The 25,512-nt window shown below is 37.6% G+C and overlaps 1 protein-coding gene and 1 pseudogene across 1 annotated transcript in view; both read left to right on the plus strand.

Moving 5' to 3' along the window:
• The window catches only part of LOC127629829 (lissencephaly-1 homolog A-like), a 54,552-nt gene extending 38,905 nt beyond the window's left edge, over positions 1-15,647 (plus strand). The window contains exons 6-11 of the mRNA XM_052107091.1: positions 3,702-3,870; positions 5,172-5,274; positions 5,768-5,996; positions 11,438-11,539; positions 11,642-11,798; positions 15,387-15,647. Of these exons, the coding sequence (XP_051963051.1) occupies positions 3,702-3,870; positions 5,172-5,274; positions 5,768-5,996; positions 11,438-11,539; positions 11,642-11,798; positions 15,387-15,460 (834 nt within the window). The 3' untranslated portion in view covers positions 15,461-15,647. The remainder of the gene's footprint in view (positions 1-3,701; positions 3,871-5,171; positions 5,275-5,767; positions 5,997-11,437; positions 11,540-11,641; positions 11,799-15,386) is intronic.
• Positions 15,648-20,289: 4,642 nt separating this feature from the next.
• Positions 20,290-25,512, plus strand: part of LOC127629860 (RNA N6-adenosine-methyltransferase mettl16-like) — a 42,934-nt pseudogene continuing 37,711 nt past the window's right edge.

Raw genomic sequence — 25,512 nt, forward strand, 5'->3', positions numbered from 1 at the left:
TTTTTCCAGCCATCATTTATTTATATTTTCAGGACGGCACCCCTCCATGTTCTGTTTTATTTGGAATTGTTCCTCAATAGTGTTCCTCTAATGTACTGAACACTTGCTTTTCTAGTAATTCATTTTCTACCTCAGTGCTTGCAGCTACAAAGACCAACCTGTGACCGACAAGACTGCGCTGTGCCCCCCTCCTCCTTTGCCCTAGATTTGAACACTGCTTTTAAATCCTTCCCTAAAATCCCCAGCACTCACCATTATAAATGGGCTGCCCCCAGCCAGACAACCAGGACTTGTCCAAATATTCTTCCCCATTAACTACAACTACATATGCATCGCTAATTATCAGGGGCCTCTAAACCTGTGCAGCCTAATGCATTATTTTCTCACCTCTGCTCAGTGTAATGTAGATGTGGCAAGACATCTATGGTAGACCTTTTTAACACTGAGATTTATTTTTCTTTTATGTTAATTACAACTTTGACAGCTTCCTTTTTTTCCTGTTGACAAGACCGTTTTCCGTCTGATCAGCCTGGACATAAGAGAATCAACCAAATGGCTTGCAGTTCAGTTTCATGCATGAGTAGTTGTATTTTGAAAGCCCCGTGTTTATCATACAGATTGTAATGTTTTATACATGCTCTAACATAGTCTTATGTGAAATGTCAACAGTCTTATCTAAAATAGCTCTCTGATTTTTATCATGTTCTTTTTTTTCTTTTTTTTTCCGTTTCGTCTGATTTTGAAGCCTAGTGATTTACAGTTTTTCTTTTGATTCAGGCGCTTAGTCTGTTAGATATAGATAAACAGAGTTTTAGTTTGCCTAGTTCTAAAAAATATCAGTTTTTGCTTGCCATGCTGCCACAGTTCAGGTTTGCTGTTATCTTGGGCCACTCTCACAATGGGTTTTTTGCATCTATCTACGTGTTGTTGTTTTTTCCCTTCTATGTAAACATTCGCTAGAATGATGTTTCTGAACGTTGCACCATGTTTTGCTGTTTTTAGCTTGTCAATCTTGAAGAACTTTTAAAGCATTCAATCCATTTATTGCACCGTATCTAGCTTTCTTTTAATGCAAGAACGCTTTCTGCCTGAATGGATCCTTAGAGTTCCTTTTTTAATTTAATATATTATTGATTCCCATCTTAAATCTTCAACCCTTATGTTGCGTTTCGGTCATTTTGACACAGATTTTTTTTTTTAATTTTTTTTTTTTACTTAATCCAATTGGTTTAAAATTCCTTTACTTTGTTTACATATTGTATCTGAAAACACAAAAAATTTTGGACCATTTTATTGGTTTTATTTAACTTTTGTTACAACTGTTGTGTTCCTGGTGAAAATTAACCAGCCATTGGATATAAATGGATTAGACAATAAAACACTGAAATATTAAGTGTTCAGGAGCATCGTTTAGATGAGCACACATGTGGATGTGTGTTTGCACACACAAAGTCCTCGAACACTACATGTGTTGAGTGCCCTTTTGTGCATTGTCTTTCCATATACAGACTTTGAGTAATATTTCAAGATCTACTTGTCATATGTTGTGTTTGGACTAGTTTGAATTGGGATAGTCTTCTGTAAGTTATGATATGTCATTGTCTATATTATGTGTCAGAATTTAGAATAAGGAAAAAACGTTATATATTAAATAGGGTTGTCGATTTAACACGTTAATTCAGTGCGATTAATTTGATAAAAAAAAAAAAAATATCACGTTAAAAAAATTAACACAATCGCCCCTGGACAGTAATAAGGAAGATTCCTTCCTGAGAAATACAAGCTTGTAGTACTACCTGTCTACTCCAGAGGGCAGTAAGTGAAACTTCAGCTGTGTGAGCAACACAGTTTATACGCGTGAAGAAATCAACCCATCAGCAGACAGAACAACACACACATGCATAACTTTCTTGCGTTCAAAACACTTGGAGCGCAAATCCGAACTAAGGGATCTCAAGTTGTGTTCTAATTATTAAACTATATTTAACTTGACACCGTGACCTAAAAAGTTTATGATTCAACGCACCCGAGACCGCTACACAAGCATCTGTCTGACGCAGGTGTACATTGACGGGACCTTGAACAAGCCCTCATAATTAATCTCCAACTGATTGACAAATTCACTTGTGAAATGGATTGCTGTGAACTGTGTGCCAATGATTGACTTGTGATCAATATGGTAGTAAACAATACATTGTATTCTAAAGCCACTTTTTATATTGTCTTATCAATGATGAACTCTTCTGCCAAGAGTTCTATATATATATATATATATATATATATATATATATATATATATATATATATATATATATATATATATATATATATATATATATATATATATATATAATTTTAAATGTTTAAAGATAACTATGTATCATTGTTTCATTATTATGTATTAAATAATTTTTATATGAGGGGCTTTCTCAGCAAATATTTGTAAATGCGATTAATTAATCGGGACACTATGTAATTAATTTTGATTTAAAATTTGTAATCGATTGACAGCCCTAATAATAAACAGGACTGTCTATTTATGGGTGTTAGTGGGAATTTCATAAACTAATACTCAATGCTGTTTGGGCTCTGAGTGAAACAAATCTGCACATTGTATTTTACTAATAGAGACCTTTATAAAAGATCTAATGCAATATAGGAGATTTATTAATAATCTTAGTGGGCCGGTCATTTTTGATAGCACAAACGTACATAGCACAAACGTACACAAGGGTTAAAACAACAGTGCTGAAATTCGGGCACATACAGAAGGATCAACAAGGGCAAATTTAAGTCCTTACAAAAAGTACACGAATAATATTATGTTGCAGTCTCAGATACATGGTTTAAGCACACTCCTTGGATGCTTGACTGACCCAGGTCTGCCACATCATGTGTTTTGTGTGGATATTTTCTATCAGCACACGACTGGATGGGGTTCAGGCCCCCTCCACTTTAGAAGCGGGAGGCAGATAAGCAGGTGGAGGGGCTTTTGTCATTAGCCGCCTGTGCAGCAGACAGAGCTTATCCCTCTGTGTCTGCAGCATGCAAACTGCTGAAACCTGATCTTCACATTAAGCCCTGGGGCTGTTTATCATACTGCTGCATCCAGGTGAACAAGCAGATCATGTTCACCGCACTTCACCAAAATGCTTTAACGAAAAAAATAAAACTGAACTTTAAGGAGTTAATGTAATGTTAAATGATCTGCCCCAGTCTTGCTAGGAGTTCAGGAGATAATGTTTAAATTCTAATGATTCTTGAAGCAGACGCTATAAACAAGTGTTAGATTGTATCCAGAGGGTAGTCTGACACATTTGATCGTGTTTAAAAAGCAAGCAACATGACGGGTGTTTTACTGAATAAATAATAGCAGCCGCAAGCCCAAACCTGCCTTTTTATGCTTAAGCTCATTATCATTAGATAATTGTTAATATGATAAAAGGAGTAGTTAGTCCAAAATGACAATTATGTGGTGATTTACTCACCCTACTCTTTCCAAACATATATGCAGAATTTTATTTGAAGAATATAACAAAAATTTGTGAAGGGAAAAAAAAAATAATGCTATGCAGGTCTGGAAAGATATAATGACAACTTTCGTTTTTGGGTGAGCTATACATATAACATGTTTTTTATGTACTTTGTCCATGTTAATGTGAATGAATAGGGCTAAAACATGCATTCTGTGTCTGATCCAGGTATGGGACTATGAAACGGGCGACTTCGAGCGCACTCTTAAGGGCCACACAGACTCTGTACAGGACATCTCCTTTGACCAAACTGGAAAGCTCTTGGCCTCCTGTTCAGCAGACATGACCATTAAGCTTTGGGACTTCCAGGGCTTCGAGTGTATCAGGACCATGCACGGTATGCAGTGTCTAGTGTCAGATATTTTCATTGGTTCTGGGAACTGTTAGGAGCTGTCAGGTGTCTCAGGAGTGAGTAGAGTGTCAAGAGGCAGGTGTTGAATGCAGCTCATTAAAGTTCCAGCTTGCCAACAAATCCATAAGACAGACTCTCACAATAATAGTAGCCAGCCTGTAACACATTTCTTCACCTGTGCCATTTTTGAAGGCTTTCTTTTTTTTTTTTTTTAGATATCAGAGAATTCTGTTTTATAGCCTTTTAGTTTTAGACATGTTTAAATTATTTGTATTATTTTATTCCATGAAAGTGAAGACAGTCCTAACAGGACAATGGTAATTCAAATTGGTAAATTTGAATAGCTTCTGTATAAATGTGAGCCTAAAGGCTTCTCTTATGGGAGAGCAACACAGAAGCGAATATGCATTTTTACATATGGGTGCTCCATGTTAACAAATTTTCACTTATGCTAACACTTTAAAAAAAAAAAAAAAAAAAAGCCCAAAACTGGCACCTCAACGTTCCTACTGAAGAGAGAGAGAACATAAGCTAATCAAGTGTTGTCAGAGTTTTCCTCCATGTCATTCGTAATCCACGTAAAAAATGTGTAAACCCTGAGTGGTAATAATCCAAATAATGTGTGCACCAGCTTGTAATGTGCTCAAATCCAAATGCTTGTAATTTACACCCTGTCACTAAAGCTGGCACATTGCCCTGAGACTAGGTTAAACTGTTGTAGAACAGAAATGAAAAGTCGGGCAAAGGGGACACCCCCCCCCCCCCCCTCCATCTCGCTTCGTGGGTTGGCTGCTTTAGCAAAAGATTATGAGATTTGGACAGCAGTTTAATTATCCTCTTCAAGACAAGATAACATTTTGTGGTTCTCCCCCCATATTTAAGACTGCCTTTTTCTAGGCTACTTAGTTTCATCATCTATTCAACTGCTTAAAAATGGCGTCCTGTGTAATTAGCTCTTCTCTTTCATTGCAAATGGAGAACAAAGCCACCCAAGGCAAATTAGCAGCTTATTACTCCCCGTTAAATTGTACAATACGTTTTAAAGCTTAACCACTCATTGTCAAGCGTTAATGTGCATAACATTGATTTGCATGGTAGAAATGTTTTCATATTTTGTGCTGAATTGGCATATGTATTCTGCTGTCTCAGACAAACAATGTGTAATTCCAAATGCTTATCCAGATATTTGTAAACTCTGATTTGGATGTGCTGTGGATGACAATGGTTATTTAAGGATAATATGAGAAATCTTCTACTCAATTCTTTGCTTTCCTTTCTTTTTTCAGGGCATGACCATAATGTTTCATCAGTAGCTATTATGCCCAATGGAGACCATATAGTTTCAGCCTCAAGGGATAAAACCATTAAAATGTGGGAGGTGGCCACTGGGTAAGTCCTTAACCAAATGCTGTATGCAGGCTTCTCATTCTTTTAAATAGACATTTATTGAGATACTGGGCATATTGGTTGTAAAATTTAAGGTGTAGGTTGCTGGCCCAATCCCATTTTGGAGTGATCCAAAAAGGTTGGAGTTACTTGGTTCACAGTTCTGCTTAATCACCATTGTGCCTTAGATCAATGCATCTAACCCCAGCTTGCTCCAACAGAACAGTCCTTTCAATTACTATATTGTTAAGTTACTTTGGATGAAAAGCACCTGTATTTGCGCAACCTACAGGTCTCAGAACTACTTTACAAGTTGTAATAATAGAGGCAGCCCTTTGATGATAACAAAACACATTTGAGATGTGGGGAACTTATTGATTTTATTACATACTGTATCTTTCATAGAAGTGTTTGTCCCTCAACATGTATAGCAGAAATATAGAAATGTTTAATTCTTTAAAGTTTTTATGTCTGTGGTTGCTGGCACCCCTAACAGGTACTGTGTGAAGACATTCACTGGCCACAGAGAGTGGGTGCGCATGGTGCGGCCCAACCAGGATGGGACCCTGATCGCCAGTAGTTCTAATGACCAGACGGTGCGTGTTTGGGCGGTGGCCTCGAAAGAGTGTAAGGCAGAGCTGCGGGAGCATGAACATGTGGTGGAGTGCATTTCTTGGGCCCCTGAAAGTGCACATCCCACTATTCTGGAAGCGACTGGCTCAGAGGTGAGAACATATTAAAACCACAAAATTAGGGGGTAGCCCTAGCATTTACAAATGCAAATGATTTCTCTTGTCTGTTATTTTAAATCAAAAACTGTTTTTGAATATGTGCAAAACATCTTACCCTCTAAATCCATTAGGAATACTGTAGTATTTGCAATAGCAAGTGTTTTTCCTTGTCAATTTGGTTAAAGGACTTATGGATTATTCTAGTTTCAGAAACAATATTTGACTGAAATTGCATTAATTTACATCTGTACTTTGCTCTAAACATGTAGAAGGTCATACTATATTTTGTAGAGTTCATGTTACAGTAGTTTATTACTAATACATTTAATGTACTTGCTGTGTATTATTTTGTATTAATGTTACTATTACTAATTACTATAATAAAGTGTAAAACACTGTGAACAAAAGTGTCATTAACCTCACAAGACCAGACCATGACTGGTGTGCTCATTTTCCATTTCCCTTTTTGATTTGTAACTAGTAGCATCTAATAAACAAGCAAAAATTGTATGTCCACATATGTGGACAGCAGGACTAAGTGGTAAAACTGTAAATAATGCCAAGCTATAGAATGTCAGATTTTTTTTTATCTAATAGTTTATGATTCCAGGATTGCTGGTTTTAAATGTTTTTGACACATTACTGCTGATTTTTTTGTAAAGCTGAATAATTAATTCAGATTTAAAGTAATGGCCAGCATCATCCAATCACTGCCAACCATGTTAAAATAGAATTATACATTATAAATTCTGAATCTATTGATTTACCATTATCCAATGTCTGCCAAAACATGATGAGTGGAGCAAACATCATTACCAGCCTGAAACTGAACTTTGGTCAGATTTTACGAGTGAATGCACTTAGCTGCATAGAAAGCTATAGGGTTTCCCCCTGCTGTGAATGACTTAACCTCCAGTGTGCTGTCTGTCTACGCTGGTCTCAGAACAGTTCGAAATGCACATTATTTTCATCTTCAGCAAGACTCCGCGCAACATCAAATACCTCGGTCTAGAGCATGTTTACATAGTAAAACAATTGAAAACAGTGCAGATGGACACAATAAAGTGTTTGGTGTGAACTGCCCCTAAACCAGGTATAAAGAATTTCACAGAATTGTACAAAGCTAGTAAAATAGGCTAGCTCATCAGATTTCAGTGGCCCCAAATTTCCAATTGTCCGAGGCAACGAGAAACCAGTTCTCATATGTTAATTCAGATCAACAGGAAATTTCATCCTTTTCTTTTAACTATATTTCAAGAGGTTTCAATGAAAGTGTTCTTTGTTTTTGTGGTTATTCAATGCATCATCTTTTGTTCAGATTTTTATATTGGTCTTTGCCTTGTAAACACATTGTGATGGGCCTGAGGATCTAAAATTGTGATGTAGAATGGTTTGAACTGGACCATGAAATTACATTGGAGGGATTAGCGCTTGATGGCCTAAGGTGAAGACTGTACCATTTTGATATTTGTGAGTCTTATGATCAACCGCATCCAATTTCATATTTATCTGATGAAGCATAAGCCCTCATAGCATGTGGAATACCAATCAGGCTTTAACTCTCAGTTATTACAATCATTGTATGAAGGGAACTTTTTCCTCCTATATTTAGTTAGTTGTCTTGGTCTTGTCAAACCAGTTCAGGTACAATAAAAATAGAATCTCTTGACATCAGTAACACTGTCACAGATGTTAATTGCGAATCCCTGAATGTTATTTACAGCAGCTCTGTTTAATGGTATAAATTTGCTTTGAACACACTTGTCTGAGCATGCCAGCCTCTCAGCATGAGCAGTTTTGATTGTAATCTCCCTTTGTCCTTACACCCTACAGCAGAGTTGGCTTTTATGGAGAGAAAATGGATAAAGTCTTAATGTAATGGCCATCATCCATTCTTTACAAAAAAATAAACAATAACTGTCTAATAGTCACAAACACCTCTGCTCTTTTTAAATCCTCCTTTTCATTGACTGTGCAGAAGATTTGTAATAGCTTTCTGTACTCTATTTTTAGAGGTGTGGTATTCACCAGTCATTCATCAAAGTGGACTTATTATTGGATGTCTGTAATAAATGATCCTCCGTTGAGAGTCAGACTCGTCTAATGATGCTGTTGGTAATGCGTCAGTCTTTATAAACCGTTTTTCATAACTGTATTGTGGATCAGAGACTTGCCCCTGCACTGTATTGCATTTTCTTCAAAGCAAGAACCATAAATATCAATATAGATGGTGCAGGCTCTGTGTTAAAATTAGGGTTGTCAATTTAACATTTGATTATTAAAAACCAAAAAATAAATTGCAGTGACACTTTTACAAAAAGGCTCCATTTGCTAACATAATCCATTGGGTATTGATATATAAATATATATGTATTAATCTTTATTAATGTTTACATAAATACAATTGTTCATTTTTGGCTCATGTTCATAGTGCTAGGGCTGGGAATTGATACAGATTTCCCGATTGTATTCCGATTCACAAGCTTATGATTCTGATCTCAATTCGATATTGATTCATATAGATGCCTTTGTGACTCCATTTTGCTTTCATATAAAATAAATTCTCTCAGTTAATGCTCATGTGTGTGCGTGCATGCATGCATGAACTTCTTGGCAATTTGAAAATATTTAATCAAATTGGTCATATTTTAGCTTTTGAAAAATGTTCAAATTCAGTCTGTTCCATCAAGTAATGTCTTGAAGTTCAATATTTTGCATTGCACATATACATACATTGCATATATATATATATATGTATATGTGTGTGTGTGTTTTTATTTTTGTTGTTTACTTGCATAATTTCTTCTAGACTCTTGGATATAACAAGAGAAGAGATTATTTAGTGCATCCATCTGTAATTAGAAGTAAATTCAGTCTGTTCCATCAAGTAATGTCTTGAAGTTCAATATTTTGCAGTGTATGTGTATATATATATATATATATATATATATATATTATAATATACACTCACCTAAAGGATTATTAGGAACACCATACTAATACTGTGTTTGACCCCCTTTCGCCTTCAGAACTGCCTTAATTCTATGTGGCATTGATTCAACAAGGTGCTGAAAGCATTCTTTAGAAATGTTGGCCCATATTGATAGGATAGCATCTTGCAGTTGGAGATTTGTGGGATGCTCATCCAGGGCACGAAGCTCCCGTTCCACCACATCCCAAAGATGCTCTATTGGGTTGAGATCTGGTGACTGTGGGGGCCATTTTAGTACAGTGAACTCATTGTCATGTTCAAGAAACCAATTTGAAATAATTCGAGCTTTGTGACATGGTGCATTATCCTGCTGGAAGTAGCCATCAGAGGATGGGTACATGGTGGCCATAAAGGGATGGACATTGTCAGAAACAATGCTCAGGTAGGCCGTGGCATTTAAACGATGCCCAATTGGCACTAAGGGGCCTAAAGTGTGCCAAGAAAACATCCCCACACCATTACACCACCACCACCAGCCTGCACAGTGGTAACAAGGCATGATGGATCCATGTTCTTATTCTGTTTACGCCAAATTCTGACTCTACCATCTGAATGTCTCAACAGAAATCGAGACTCATCAGACCAGGCAACATTTTTCCAGTCTTCAACTGTCCAATTTTGGTGAGCTCTTGCAAATTGTAGCCTCTTTTTCCTATTTGTAGTGGAGATGAGTGGTACTCGGTGGGGTCTTCTGCTGTTGTAGCCCATCCGCCTCAAGGTTGTGCGTGTTGTGGCTTCACAAATGCTTTGCTGCATACCTCGGTTGTAACGAGTGGTTATTTCAGGCAAAGTTGCTCTTCTATCAGCTTGAATCAGTCGGCCCATTCTCCTCTGACCTCTAGCATCAACAAGGCATTTTCAGCCCACAGGACTGCCGCATACTGGATGTTTTTCCCTTTTCACACCATTCTTTGTAAACCCTAGAAATGGTTGTGCGTGAAAATCCCAGTAACTGAGCAGATTGTGAAATACTCAGACCGGCCCGTCTGGCACCAACAACCATGCCACGCTCAAAATTGCTTAAATCACCTTTCTTTCCCATTCTGACATTCAGTTTGGAGTTCAGGAGATTGTCTTGACCAGGACCACACCCCTAAATGCATTGAAGCAACTGCCATGTGATTGGTTGATTAGATAATTGCATTAATGAGAAATTGAACAGGTGTTCCTAATAATCCTTTAGGTGAGTGTATATATGCAATGTATGCATATGTTTTTATTTTTGTTGTTTACTTGCATAATTTCTTCTAGACTCTTGGATATAGCAAGAGAAGAGATTCTTTAGTGCATCCATCTGTAATTAGAAGTAAATGTTTCTTTTGTTATTTTTTTTTTAATCTACAACTTACTGTAAGAAAAGAAAGGGTATTAATAAGACATTAATCAATGACATTTGGATCTCGTCTTTGGACACAGAACGAGTTAAACCAAACTTTTATTCTCAACACGCAGTGAAAGGACCTTTTGTACTAATAACTTATTCTCAACTATACCTCTGAATCACTGGGAAGTGAAATCTGATCATTTACTAGCCAGTGGCTAATCGTTGACATTTTTAGTCGCATAGCATGGGATTTGGTTGCACATGTGAGTAATTTATTTGAATTATAGAGGGTTGCCACACAAAGTGAAAGCTCGATCTTAGGATTTAAGAATCGATATCGAGATAATTCAAACAAAGATCATGATGCATTAGAAAAACGATATTTTTACCCATCCCTACATAATGCATTAACTAATATTAACATGTACAACTTTTGATTAAAAAAAATGTGTATTGTATTAGTATGTTCAAATTATCATCAACCTAGAATAATAAATGCTTTAAAACTATTGGTCATTTTTATTCATGTTAATGCAGTTAACAAATGTAACCTTATTGTAAAGTATTACCAAAATGCAGTAATAAATATTAATGCAAATAATAATGTACACAAAGGATGTGTTCTTGTGTTCTTAACAGTTGGATGCAGTGCAATAGAACAGATGCAGGGGTCTTGACACATTTTTCAAAGTTGAATACATTTTAGCACTAAAAACACCGCTCAAGGAACGAGGTGTTGAAAAACCCTCAGATGCACTGGCTGAAGATTTCAGTCATGTGTACATGGGCCAAGATATTGCAGATGGAATACAAGAACGCATCTTTTGTTGACGGGCCCTAAGTTTACATTGGATAGACTTGACAAACTCGATTGCTTTGAACAGCAGGCCAGTGAAAGACTTCTGTTCAACGTATTGGAAATGAAACCAAATAATTTGACTATAAGCCATTGTTCAATGTTTTTGTCTGCTACAATAATGTAATGTCTTTGAATTATCTTTGTATGTGGGGTTTTCTCAGCAAATATTGCTATATGCAATTAATTTGAATAACATTTTTCATCATTAGGCCTTGTTAAAATGCTTCATATATGTTCATCTTTGCTTGTTCTTTTGCAAGACAAAGAAGAGTGGGAAACCTGGACCTTTCCTGCTGTCTGGTTCCAGAGACAAGACTATCAAGATGTGGGATGTGAGCATTGGGATGTGCCTTATGACACTGGTGAGTGGCCTAGTGCAGTGGCTAGGATTCTCAGTAGTGTAGAGGATGACTGTTTGAGAAGTGTTTTGCCTCTTTTGTCTTTTCATCTGGTGTTGTCTTCAGGTTGGCCATGATAATTGGGTGCGTGGTATTCTTGTGCACCCTGGCGGAAAGTTCATTGTGAGCTGTGCTGATGACAAGACCTTGAGGATCTGGGACTACAAAAATAAGCGCTGCATGAAGACCTTGAGTGCCCATGAGCATTTTGTTACCTCTCTGGGTATGTGACCTTAAATCGGCCATCTTTTCTCACCAGATGGCATTACCTGGTATTGTTTGGAATGCTTTGTAGTTGTTTTGATCACCTGGGAAGAGCAAAGATGCCTCTTGGAAGTGTACAATACAGCTTCACTCGCCCAAAAGCTGATTTCTTAGGTTGAAATTGTACAACTCCCAGCCACAAAAGGTTATCCTATCAGCTGCTGGAAACATGTTAGGAGAGGAAGCTGAGCCCTCCAGTCTTTTAACTGCCCGAGTCCAGATCTTTGTAGTGGATCAAAGCACTGAAGCTCTCCGGAGATGCTTCTTTTTTTTTTTTTTCTGCTAGCTTCCAGTAGACTTCTGTTAGGCTTTAGACTTTTTTTAAATATAGTTCGGTACTCAACGCATCTTTCAGGCTATTGTTTTAAGTGATGATTTGGTTTGAATTGAGAACTGGTCTTAGTTTCTGTTTGTGACTTGAGTTCTCTTGTTTGTCACAGATTTGAGTCTGTTAATACAGTTAATGGAAGTGTATTTGAAAAGCTTTTATATCTTCTAAGAAAGCCTATATTTTCCTAATTTCTCACGGGAAAATTAGCAGTTTTTGTAATTTGCTTGATATGTCCAGATTTGTTTTAAGAAAGTTTAACGTTCAGTAGAAAGAAATATTAGTAATAGGTTTTGTACATGCAGTACAATCAGAAGATATTCAGACACCTCTAGTTTGGTATGTTGCAGTCTTATGCTAAAATGCTTAAATTATTGTTATTATGGGGTATAGAATGAAGATTGGAAAAAACAACAAAGCAAAAAAATATTTTTAATAACTTTGCAAATTTATTAAAAAGAAAAAACTGAAACAAGTATTCATGACACTTGGAATTAAGCTCAGGTGCATCCCATTTCTCTGGATCATCTTTTAGACGGTTCAACACTTTGATTGGAGTCCACCGGTGGCAAATTAAATTGATTGGACATGATTTGGAAAGTCACACCAGTCTTTGTAAGGTCTCACAGCTGCCATGAGGTCAAAAGAAATGCCTGCAGAGCTCAGATACAGGATTGTGTTGAGGCACAGATCTGGGGAAGGCTACAAAAAAATTTCAACTGCAATGAAGGTTCCCAAGAGCACAGTGGCCTCCATAATTATTAAATGGAAGAAGTTTGAAACAACCAGGACTCTTCCTAGAGCTGGTCTCACGGCCAAACTGAGCAATCAGGGGAGGAGGGCCTTTGTAAAAGAGGTGACAAAGAACCTGATGGTCACTCTGTCTGAGCTCCAGAGATCATGTGTGGAGATGGGAGAAACATGCAGAAGGACAACCATCACTGCAACACTCTTTATGGCAGAGTGGCCAGATGTAAGCCTCTTCTTAGTACAAGACCCCCCACCACAAAAAAATCACCTAAAGGACTCTCAGACTGTGAGAAACAAGAGTCTCTGGTCTGATAAAATGAAGATTGAAATGTTTGGCCTCAATTCCAATTGTTATGTCTGGAGGAAACCAGGCACAACTCATCACCTGCACAATATCATCCCAACGGTGAAGCATGGTGGTGGCAGCATCATGCTGTGGGGGTGTTTTTCAGTGGCAGGGACTGGGGGACTCGTCAGAGTTGAAGGAAAGCTGAACGCAGCAAAATACAGAGATATCTTTAATGAAAACCTGGTCCAGAGCGCTCAGGACCTTAGACTGGGCCAAAGGTTCACATTCCAACAGGACAATGACCCTAAGCACACAGCCAAGACAACACAAGAGAGGCTTATGGACAACTCAGTGAATGTCCTTGAGTGGCCCAGCCAGAGCCCGGACTTTAACCCAATCGAACATCTCTGGAGAGACCTGAAAATGGCTGTCAACCGATGGTCCCCATCCAACCTGACAGAGCTTGAGAGGATCTGCAGAGAAGAACGGCCAAGTCCCCAAATCCAGGTGTGCAAAGCTTGTCGCATCATACCCCAAAAGACTTGAGGCTGTAATCGCTGCCAAAAGTGCTTCAACTAAGTACTGAGTTAAGGGTCTGAATACTTATATTAATGTGATATTTCAGTTTTTTCTTTTTAATAAATGTAAGTTATCAAAAGTCTGGTTTTTGCTTTCATTATAGGGTATGGAGTGTAGATTGAGGTGGATTTAGTATAAGGCTGCAAAAACGAAAAATGAAGAGGTCTGAATACTTTCTGAATGCACTGTATATATATATTAGGGGTGTAATGGTTCAAATTTCTCATGGTTTGGTTTGTATCACGGTTTTAGGGTCAATGTTTAAAAACGATTCAGTTCTTGCCATGTTCAGAACTAATTATATTACTACCTTGTCCAAAGTAAGAATACTTAATTTGGTAATAAACTTCCAACATGTTAGCACCTTACGGGAAATCACTACAGTAACCATAGTTTCAACATAGTATTTTTTAGTAAAACCATGGTAACCACAAAATTAACTTTGGTTCATACAGTCATGGTTACTGCAATATTACTAGAGTAAAACCCTTGATACTGTATGGATACTACATTTACTGTAGTAAAACCATGGTTAATGGTATCAAACACATGGTTTCTGTCAATAAAACCAAGGTTACAGTATCTATGGTTACAATATCTATATAGTAAAACCACTGTTAATTCTCTTGGGTCCTTAATAACAAAAAAAAAACATTTTCTCTAATTACTATAAATCAAAATTTTAATGTAATACCTGCATTATTATGCTACATTTATCAACAGAATGTGCATTTCAAACTCAACATTTATTCAACATTCGGAAGCTGTACATCACTATTGGAATAAGCACAATATTAAAATGGATAAGAGAAGGAATGACGTAACATGGCTCGACTCTTTTAATCATACACTGAAATTCCCAATCTTCATCAACAGAGTATGGCATCATATCTTTGGTAATGAACTCTGAGTGCTTAAGTTATTGTTAAGTGTCTGTCGGAATAAGAGTTCCTGGAATGAAAAAAAACGGAAGGGAGTATGTAAATTTCGGGCTCATCTTCGTTTCGCCGTGCGTGATATATTCAATGTATTACCGTGAGTTTACGGCACTCGCTTTGAGCAATATCTGCAAACAGTGCTTATTTATTCAACTTTTTTTACCATCGCTGTTGTAAATGACTGCAAATCGAAAAATGTTTCCAGACAGGAGTCTTAAATGACTTTGTGCTTCTCTATCAGCGGCTTGTTTCCTAATTTTCCATTACACACCACACATGCAGAACTGTAATGTTATAAACTGATTTAACATACTAACAGTTAATTGGACAGCTACTGTCTGTAGAAAGTTGACCCATGTAAGAGACAGGCGAAGCATATCCATCTACAGAGTGCATTAGCGGATGTTGTAAATTTTGTAAATCACCAAACCATATGCTTGAGATGCATTGTCAGACTTGAGATGAACCATGGTGCAAATGCTTACCGAACTGGCTCCGTTTTTTTACCAACAACCATTACACCCCTAATATATATGCAAGTTAGCCTATATCAGCAAGGCCAGGCCAGTAGTCAAAGTCTTACTGGTTTTTCCCTGCAATATCATCATGGTCACATCAAGGTACACATGGGCTCATGCTGATGTGTGTCTCATCTCTCTACAGATTTCCACAAGTCTGCTCCATACGTCGTCACCGGCAGTGTAGATCAAACGGTAAAAGTGTGGGAGTGTCGCTGATCGAACCTACAGGACCCTTCACAACACCTCCATGCTCCCCTCAACATCTTCCTGACCCACTCCACCTCCTTCAGCTTCCTCCTGCTCTTCTGGATGCACTCAAACATCATGGTTATCACCCACGGAGCTCGGGTTCAATACCATGTCCTTTTATGTAAATTATTCTGGCTGTAGATTGAGCTATTAAAGGGGGATTCTTGCATGGTGAATCCAAAACTTAATACTGTAAATTGACATAATTTTGTCTAGAAGTACCATAGGTTTAACATGGGCTGATCTTTCACTCAGCCTGACCTACCTAAGGCAGAAGCTGACTGGGTTAATGTAGGGCACTAAACTGATAATATAATGACAGTGTCATTTATTGTTTGTCTGATATATTCTTTTTTTATTTTATTTTTTTTTTTTCTTTCAAGGTCTTTTGTCTGTTTCATGTTCAAAAGCTACAGAAATAACTTTTAAAGCTTAGGTGGAGAGTCAATCTATGGGGCTTGTTATCAGAACTATTCTGTAGCTTTGTTACATCACTTCTGGAGTGTTATCTTATTGTGGATTTAGATAACATATAATGGTTGCGTCTAAAAAAAAAAGTTTCAAAAGTTTTGTTTTGAAACCATTGGGAATAAATCTTTGTACGCTTGTCATGACACATCCTATTGAGAAGTACAATCCTAGAGACATGACTTTACACTGTAAGAGAGAATTTTGATTAATTGTAGGAGTTGATTTGTATGAAACTCCTGCATCCAAAAAAGCTATGCTGCATAGTGGGCAGCAAAAGTTTTCCTTACTGGCTCAAATGAACCTTGAGCCAATAAGGAACCTTGATGGTTATCTGTCATTCAGGAGCACTTCAAACTTTTAAGTACCATAAATGATTCCTCTACACTTGATTTGGCCCTTAACAGTTGTTATTGTTAACATACTGCACCAATGAGCAAGGATTTATATCCAGATGATGTTCTTCATTTGTTTTTGATTATATTCTGCAATTATCATGTTAGCTGGATGAGTAATTATCTCGTTGCCCGTATGTCAGTTGTGCTGAGACTTGTGTTCAGTAAAGACATTTGGCACTTGAATCACAAACCCTCAGTTTGGACCTAAGATATAAAGCATGACAAGGGCTCAAAGTTTCCTCTCATTAGAGGATGTGCAAAATCTGTCATAAAAGATGGAATGATGGCAACTTCTGGGGTTAAGATGAAATCAAAAAATAACACCTGATACTGTGGAAAGCTAAATCTTCTAATAAACTTACGAGTTAATGTGGAGCTTAAGACTAATGAAATGCTAGCGTCTGACTGTTCTCTTTGTGGAGAGGCTTGAAGGGGTATTGTTGTTGTGGGCCACAGCAGAAGCTCTTTGTATGACATGTACGTTTCTAAAAGAGCTGATTGCAAGAGGTCCTTGAACATCCCTGAAATAAAGCATCACAGGTGCTCAAGCCATTATTTATGTCTGATAAGTGGCACATTCTCTGCTATTCTGTTAATAAAAGTACAAATAAAAACAATGGGAAATTATTTGATATGTACTGAACTTGGAAGTAAACCATTCCATATCTTTTAGGGGGAAAATTGCCTTTGGCTTTGTGGTAAGACAAAATAAATTTAGTTAATGTGTACATCCCTGCTATTGTTAGATCTTTGGTCCCATCAGACTGAAGGTCCAAGTAATGTAAGACTTGTTTTAAAAAACAAAAAAAACAATGCATAAACTGATATCGTTTTAATTAGCCTTTTCATTCCAATACAATAATATAATAAAGACTTTCATTGCTTAACCATGCTATTATGAAGCGATTTCCTGTTGTGTGTGTGTATGTGTGTACTGGATGTACCTGCTGCTGCTGGAAATCTGATAGTGACTAGTCTGAGATATGTACCTGTCGACGTAGCACTGCTGCATGTATAACAGTTCTGAGGAATGAGCTGTCTGGTGGGGTACCATTGGCCACATTTAATCTCTGGCAATGCTGAAACTGTCTTAAAGGGATGGTTCACCTAAAAATTCAATGTTTGTCATCATTTACTCACCCTCATGTCGTTCCAACCCCATATGAGCCTTTTTTTTTTTTTTCTTGTCAGGAACACAAAAGGAAATGTTTAGTACAAAGTTAGTCTTTGAGTCACCATCATTTTCATTGGATTTTCTTTTCCCCCATACAGTGACGGTGTATGGTGACAGGCTTACACTGCCTAATGTCATCTTTGTGTTTTGGGTGTATTATCTCTTTAGGCCCAAACAAACAAATTGATATCTTGAACTATAAGGATGTGATTGTGTAACCTGCTCATTTGAAATAGGACATATATGCATTCAGAATTGCTCCTCAGTGGTTAAAAGGAGACAGACAGACACCCAACCAGATAGGTCAACAGGAATGCTAACTGTGGACATGCTCAGTATGTGGTCTGTAGAGGCTGTCTGTGTATGTTTGTATGAAAAGGGACATTGACTCTGTTCTTTTTGCTATGGGATTGTGGCAGACTAAGCAACCTAAGGGAGAAGTGGCCATCACTAGCAACCACTGCTGATGCCTCCACCTATAATTTTTTGATTTTGCTGCTGGTGGATTAATATTTCTTAAGTCACTTATTGAGCTTAGGCTTCAATGTATTACAGAGCAAAGAGATCCAGTAGGTGGTTGATAAAAGTAGCTTTATACTACAAACTGTAAATCTAAACAAGAATGTGAGTAATTATCATTATTTGTATTTTATGGTATGTACAATCACGGTGGAGTTTATTATCCCTGTTTGAAGAAATCTCTGAAAAGTTAATCCTTTGTGATTGGCTTTCTTCAAGACTCTTAGGGGCAAAGGTCTGATACTGAGGACTCGCTGAAGATTGGACTCACCATTTTAAAAGAGATTAGCCTTTCTTGGTTTGACAAGAACCACACAGATGGCAAGACCTGTTTTTGTACGTCAGAAAACAAAATGTTGGCCGTGCGCAGGTCCCAAGCAATCCCACTGCTGTAAATATTGGATGGGTTAATGTAGAGACAGACTCTTGAAGCTGTCTGTTGGTCCATCCTCTTGCCACAGATCTGTCATCAGCTATAATTTGTGAATAGATTGGAGGCTTCAGACTTCACAGCTTGAATGGGACTCTTTACTTTTTATGGTATCACTGTTCACACAGCCAATTGTTAACAATATACCTGGATGTTATTATTGTTTGCAACATAATTAAAGAAAAAATTAAGAATCTTGTGTCTGTTGCTAGTACTTAATGTGTGTTAACAATGTTAGTGACATTCAGTTTCTAATATAGTTATAATTCCAGTGAATCACATATGCATTTAAGGATGCATACTTGTTCCTCAATAGGTATAAAGTTAGCTGTTAAATAGGCGGCTTGGAACCACCATGTTGTTATTTTTGAAATAATTAAAATTACAAGCTATATTCATATAGTGATTATGCCAGATAGTATACTTGTTTACTACATTTTTTTTATTTTTTTATTTGCTGAAAGATGTACCTTTGGCAAAATCACTCAAATGTTTTTGAGTTCACACAAAAGTGAAAATTCTCGCATTGTTTACTCACCCTCTTGCCATCCCAGAGGGGTGTGGCTTTATTTCTATTGCAGAACTCAAACGAAGATTTTTAGAAGGATATTTCACCTCTGCAGGTCCTTTCAATGCATGTGAAAGGGGTCCAAAAATGTGAAGCTCCAAAAATCACATAAAGGCATCATAGAAGTAAACCATATGACTGCAGTGGTTTATTAGATACCTTCTGAAACTATACAATCACTGTGGGTGAGAAAAAGATACATATTTAAATCTTTGTTTACTATAAATCTCCACTTTCACTTTCAGAATGTATAAACGGATGTATCTCTTTCTCACCCCCACCTATCATATTGTGTCTAAACCATAGATTTAACCACTGGCGTCTTATGGATTAATTTATGATGCCTTTATGTATGCTGTCTTTTTTTGCTCAATTTATGTATAGATATGATTTGACCTAGTTTGCAGGCAAACATTGAAAATATACTCAAGCCATGTAAAGGCCACGATAAGGATCTAATGAGAGGGAAATATGACCAACAAAAATGTAATTAGAAATATTTCCCCAAGGCTGAGCATATAAGGTTGGTGAGTGTAAGTAATGGAATTTTAGTCTATACAAACAAAAATACAAACATTACAAAAAGCAGCTGTTTAATTTCACTGGATATCATATTTTATTACAGTCTGTTATGAAGTGATCCTCCTGAGCTATAATTGATTACAAACAGGGCATATCAAGCACACTCAATCATAATAGGCTTCTATACATAGTTATGATAACTCCAGTCCCTCCCACATGAAATATAAGTACTGTTTTTCATATTTTATTACAAATAAACAAGACTCGTGACGTCATACTTGTGCCTCGGCGCAGGATTGTGACTAAACTCCGGAACAAACACATTGAACGTTGCTACAACGTGAGTTATCACTGAGAGTAAAGTCTGGAGAATATTGAGAAATTAAGTTATTAATCTTAAAACTAGTCCAAACGGTGAAGTCTCACGCGTTGTCGTCGTTACAGTTGCATGTTTGTCTAGTAAATGCGTGAGCTGTTTGGTTGCATTTTACAATATCTCATTTAGTCGGAAACATTTGCAAGTTTAATTTTAAATTTATAATGGCATACCTGATAGACAAGAGTAATATACATAGACACAGTCTGATATAACGTCACATATGCATGTTTCCTCAATTCATGTGTAAATGGGAATAAGACCTATTCTTTTAAAAACTTTTTATGATTTGCTTGTCGGTGTCTGTGATGTCATTTGTAATTTCCAGTGGAGCAGAAATAATGGCGCTGAATAAATCAATGCATCCTCGAAACCGTTATAATGATAAACCGCCTGATTTTGTCTATCTGGCTTCCAAATATCCAGAATTTCAGAAGCACGTGCAGACCACACTGACCGGCAGAGTGACGTAAGTAACATTCTGTATTGTGTTTTTAAATGTGTCAGATGAATTGCTTTTCTTTATAAACTGTATTCTGTTCAAGCATTGTGAGGAAAAGATACTGATCTGTGTTGTATGAGATGATAAGCCACAAATAATGTGTAATTTTAACAAATCTGCAGCCAGTGTCTCTGAAGTTTCAATTATTTTTTAATTGATTTCCCTGTATTCAGCAGTTGTGAGTGGCATGAGATCATTTTAGAGATCACAGACAATCACACTTATGCTCTCATAATGATTGATTTATAATTGTGGTTAACAATTTTGAAGGTGAAGTGTGTCAAACAGAACTGTAAAAAATAACGAGATTGTTGAAGTGTGTCAAGAAGACAAATTTCATGTTGGCTTGAGATAGCCTTCTCTGAAAGTTGAAAATAATTAAAAAAGTATGTAGTTTGATGGTCTTACCGGCCCAATGGTCAGAAAGATATATATATATATATATATGTGTGTGTGAGAGAAAGAGAGACTGAGACTGAGACTATTTGCAGAGATGGACCACTTCTATTAAAATGAATGGGAGAAATTGACCCTTTTCACATATCCGGGTTGGAGAATGGAAGTAGATGCATAGCAGGGTAGACTTCAATGGCTGTGAATGGGAGACTACAGCAATATTACATTTTTGCTTACCTGTTTGCTCCAACAGCAAAAGAAAAATCAATGATTACACTCAAGTTTTTGCAAAAGATGATAAAAATAAAGAGCACTGGATAACTTTAGTAAGAAGAGAGAAATAGACAACATTTTCTGTCACCCCTCAGCAGCTGTGTTAGAAGCCTCGTCGCAGCTCTGGTAACTGATTTTTTTTTAACGTATTTCAGGGTAATATAATACAACGTGCAATATTATAAAAGTACATTAATGTTTTTAAAATTGGAAATATAAAAAGTTTTCTACATTTGCTTTGTTAATGAAGGGGGAAATGCGTCACAACAGGTCTGTGAAAAGGGTCTTTGGAATGCCCAATGGTTGTAGAAAAGGAAGTCACAACTTACAGATAAAAGAGTAACTCAAGAACGCCCATGCGCATTAGCTGAACCAGCCTGAAAAATAGTGTTATTTTCACGCGTGACCTGAGCTAAAGAAACACAATGTATGATACCACTGTTGTCAGATTTGACTGCTGATTTGAAATATGTTATTTGATTGTAATTTTGATCAACTGTTTTGGAGATTGTGTTCTTTCCTCATTCAATTTGATAGGAGCTGCATTTTTGTCAAGCCAACATAATGTTTGTTACAAACTGGTTTCCTAAACACTCAACTCCATTTTCCAGGGAAATAGATTGTATTGCACCAAACTAACAGGATTGGTTGAGCCAGAAATTGATGTCCATTCTGATAGATGGACACCCACTGTTCATGATCCAACCAATACCTCATATTTAAAATCTAGTCACACCCTACATTTTGTATGATGACTTTAATCTGTGAAAGGGGAAAGTATTTAAACATAGAATAATCTATAGACATCACTTTTAACACATTATCCCATTGAAACAAGCCCTCTCTACCTTATGAATCCATTGCTGTAAATGACAGGTCATATAAATCAGAGATGCATCATATTTAATGCCCAAAAACAAGTCTACTAGGATGCATATATTCTCAAGGGAGTCAGCCAGCCATAGAGTGGGACGTCTCTCTTTGAATTTTTGTTTGGCTTGGCTTGTAAAGGAGATAAGTTACTTGGGGATCAATAATAACATTGGAACAGTATTTTAGGCATGTCCCGTTGAAACAGCCGCTATGATTGGATGGGCTTCCTGCTGTGAATGTCAATAGACAGCAGTGCACCCCGAGCTCCAGGGGAGGGGCTGAGCTCATGCTGTTGTCAGAAAATGAATTTGACAAGCAGCGCTTTTCTCTGAGAAAATTGTCTGCTTTTTTTTTTCCCTCCATTTTTCCAGTCTCAGTTGTAAGATTAGTTTTTGGTCTAATGGGAATCATATTGAGCAAACGCCTTAAAGACATGTCTGAGGCTGAACATCTTGCATTTTTTTGCCAAGTCTCAATATTTCCAGTCAGTCCCACTTGGTTGTGCATGGATACTGTTGACCTTGCCAAGAGGAGCATACTTTTCTCTTTCGAGTGATAAGTCCCATTGGTTTCAGAGTTAGTGCATGCAAATCAACCCTGTGCCTGCAGGGTTTCAGCCCTGAAACAGGCTGGCAATGTTTGTTTCGATTGAGTCTTGACTAGAGCAAAGTTCTCAGCCTCTGGGATTTTAGCCCCCATGGTGCTAGAGGGCAATGTGTAAAATCACAAAGGTATTCCTCCTCTCCACCCTGGCCCAGGTCTCTGGAACGTCTCCATCTTTCACAAAATCTGCAGTCCAGTCATGGTAGAGCCTGAGGGTTTGTATTCAAAAAAATGTACAGTCTCGGACTCCATTATTATGCTCGCTATAATTTTGCATCGGTTTGGCAGGAGAAAGAAAGACCTCCCTGATTTTGTATGCATGAGAGGAAGCAGGAGATTTCAGATGCTCTGAGACATTTCCTGCCCACATTTGTGGGAAAGCACTGCAGCTATGCACTACAGAGACATATTGTGGCAGGTGGAAAGGGGCACAAAACCACCCTGGAGTGTTTGAACGATGGAGGGCAGGAGCTTGTAATTGGGACACATAAAAATATGAGACATGTCAGATGGTGTGTGTGGGCTGTGTGGCATTCACTCTCTTCTGTCTTCTCTGATCGTTAATAATCCTTGAGGGAACTGAAAAAGGACTTTGGGTGTAATAAATTATTTTCCCAGATTTAGGATCAAATTTAGAACTACACATTTGCAAAACCATAGACCTTTGTTGGCCATTCTAATTCAGAGTAAATGATATATGAATTTGGTCTTTAGTTAAATCTGGGATAGATTTGCAGTGTTGTGGAAAAGTGAAATAAATAGAATATTTAATAATATTATAGAGCAACTTTAGAGATTGTAAGGATTTGCAGAGAATTAGGAATACAGGTGAGGTTGTGCATAAGGCACTTATATGGTTTGCGCTATATATGGTGTATATAAAGAGCAAGGTTATGTGCATATGCTTGTATGCTATTATTATATTATGCTATGTTGTGTCTTGAGGATATATTTCTTGTGTGTTGAGTTTGTATCATTGTAATGTGTATTGTTCAACTGGTTGATTGTGCCTTATACAGTGTCTCATAATATATCACAAAAAAACTGTAGTTGGTGTGTCCTGTTACCGTGTTGAGATCCTGTCTTCTCACGTCACATTGCCTCAGCTGGATAAGTCATTATAACATGGCAGAGAAAGAGAGGTCTGTGCTTCAGAGCGGCCAGAGGAACAAAAGAGAGCTGGGCTGTGGGGGCTTGCTTTTACAACCCTAGGCTGTATTGATAGCTGAGCACCTGGAGAGGCTTGGCTGATAGCATTAATATGTCCATCTTTCTACTGTCTTTTCTCTCAGGTGTGCTGTCAGGTCTGGCCATAGAGGCTCTTTTTGAAGATTCAGCTTGAAAAGAACCCCATGTTTCCTCACCCTTTGATTCCTAATGATGGTCTTGAAAATTCAAACAATGCCCCTGAAGCTATCTGGCTCTGCGGTCTAATTAGGAGGGCTGCCCAGCCTGTCCACCACAAAGTCCCTTCTCTGTTAGCATCGTTTCTTGCTCTATTGTGAAAATCTGGTATTTGTTGTCTTGCTAGTGTGCGTATACATAATGAAAAAGATGTACAAAATTACACATTTTTCAATATTGACTAGTACCCGGATTGCCTGAACAACTTGTCAGCTAATCACTCTTGAGGAAGATCTTTGTAAGTAAGACGCAGTCACACTACTAGACTTTGTGCATGCAAAATTATTTTGGACAGCACAATGGAGAGGATATGATGTCACTTTGAGGGGTTTCTGGTTTGCTGTTGTACCAAATGGAAAATAAAAATTAATATTTTCTGTGGTTACTCATTAACTACTAAAGAAGTTTACTTTCACAATCCAAACTCGGTAGATTAAGAGCTGTACTGTTCTGCTTATGATCAGTAAAGGTGACCAGATCAGCTCCAAGTCCTAATTTGTTTCTCATGTGTTATGCACGATTGCAATAAAATCATCCCAGCCTTGGCCACATAAAACATTTAAAGTACAGGGCGATTTAGTTTAAAACAGGTCTGCGTCAGATGTAGCCATAATAAAAAAAATTATTAAAAAATAAAAAGCTACCCTGGTCTTAACTGTGAAAAGTTGCTTTGTTCAGTTACATGTACGGGTTACATCAAATTTGAATAAAAATGTACCATCTTTACATTCACATCCTTTTGTAGATCTCGTGATATTTGATTTCTAAAGTCAGTTGTAGGTGGCACAGCGGTTTTGGACAGGACTTTGTGTCCTTTGGGAAGTGTTAGGAGATTTCTTCTGTGCTGTATTTTGTTTTGTTGAGCCAAGTCCTATTCCGATGTCTGGGGTTGTTTCGACAGCACAGCAGCTGGGGCTCATATGTGTATGTATGTGTGTTTTGTGTGGTCTGACAGTCTCTGTAACAACAGCCTGTGAGAGGAGGAAATGACATTGTGTAAATGTAGATGAATTTAGTAGCAGGTGTTAGTTTGTCACGCTTTGCATGATTTTAAGCAGTGTGTAAAACCTGCCATCTGTAGCAGTTGTAAGTTACAGCACACAGTGTTACTACTTTGTTTTTTTTTATTATTTTCTCCCATTTTCTCCCCAATTTGGAATTCCCAGTGTGCACTTAGTGACTTTAATATAGGTAGTGGAGGACAAATCTCATTTTCCTCCGTGTCTGAGGTGTCAATCCGCGCATCTTATCATGTGGCTTGTTGAGCACTTTACCGCGGAGACATAGTGCGTGTGGAGGCTTCATGCTATTCTCTGTGCGGCATCCACACACAACTCTCCACGTGCCCCACCGAGAGCGAGAACCACGTTATAGCGACCACGAGGCGGTTACCCCATGTGACTCTACCCTCCCCAGCAACCTGGCCAATTTGGTTGCTTAGGAGACCTGGCTGGAGTCACTCAGCATGCCCTGGATTCGAACTCGCGAAGGTTGGTAGTCAGCGTCAATACTC

This window comes from Xyrauchen texanus, chromosome 36, assembly GCF_025860055.1.
Source record: "Xyrauchen texanus isolate HMW12.3.18 chromosome 36, RBS_HiC_50CHRs, whole genome shotgun sequence".
In the NCBI taxonomy this organism is placed as follows: Eukaryota; Metazoa; Chordata; class Actinopteri; order Cypriniformes; family Catostomidae; genus Xyrauchen; species Xyrauchen texanus.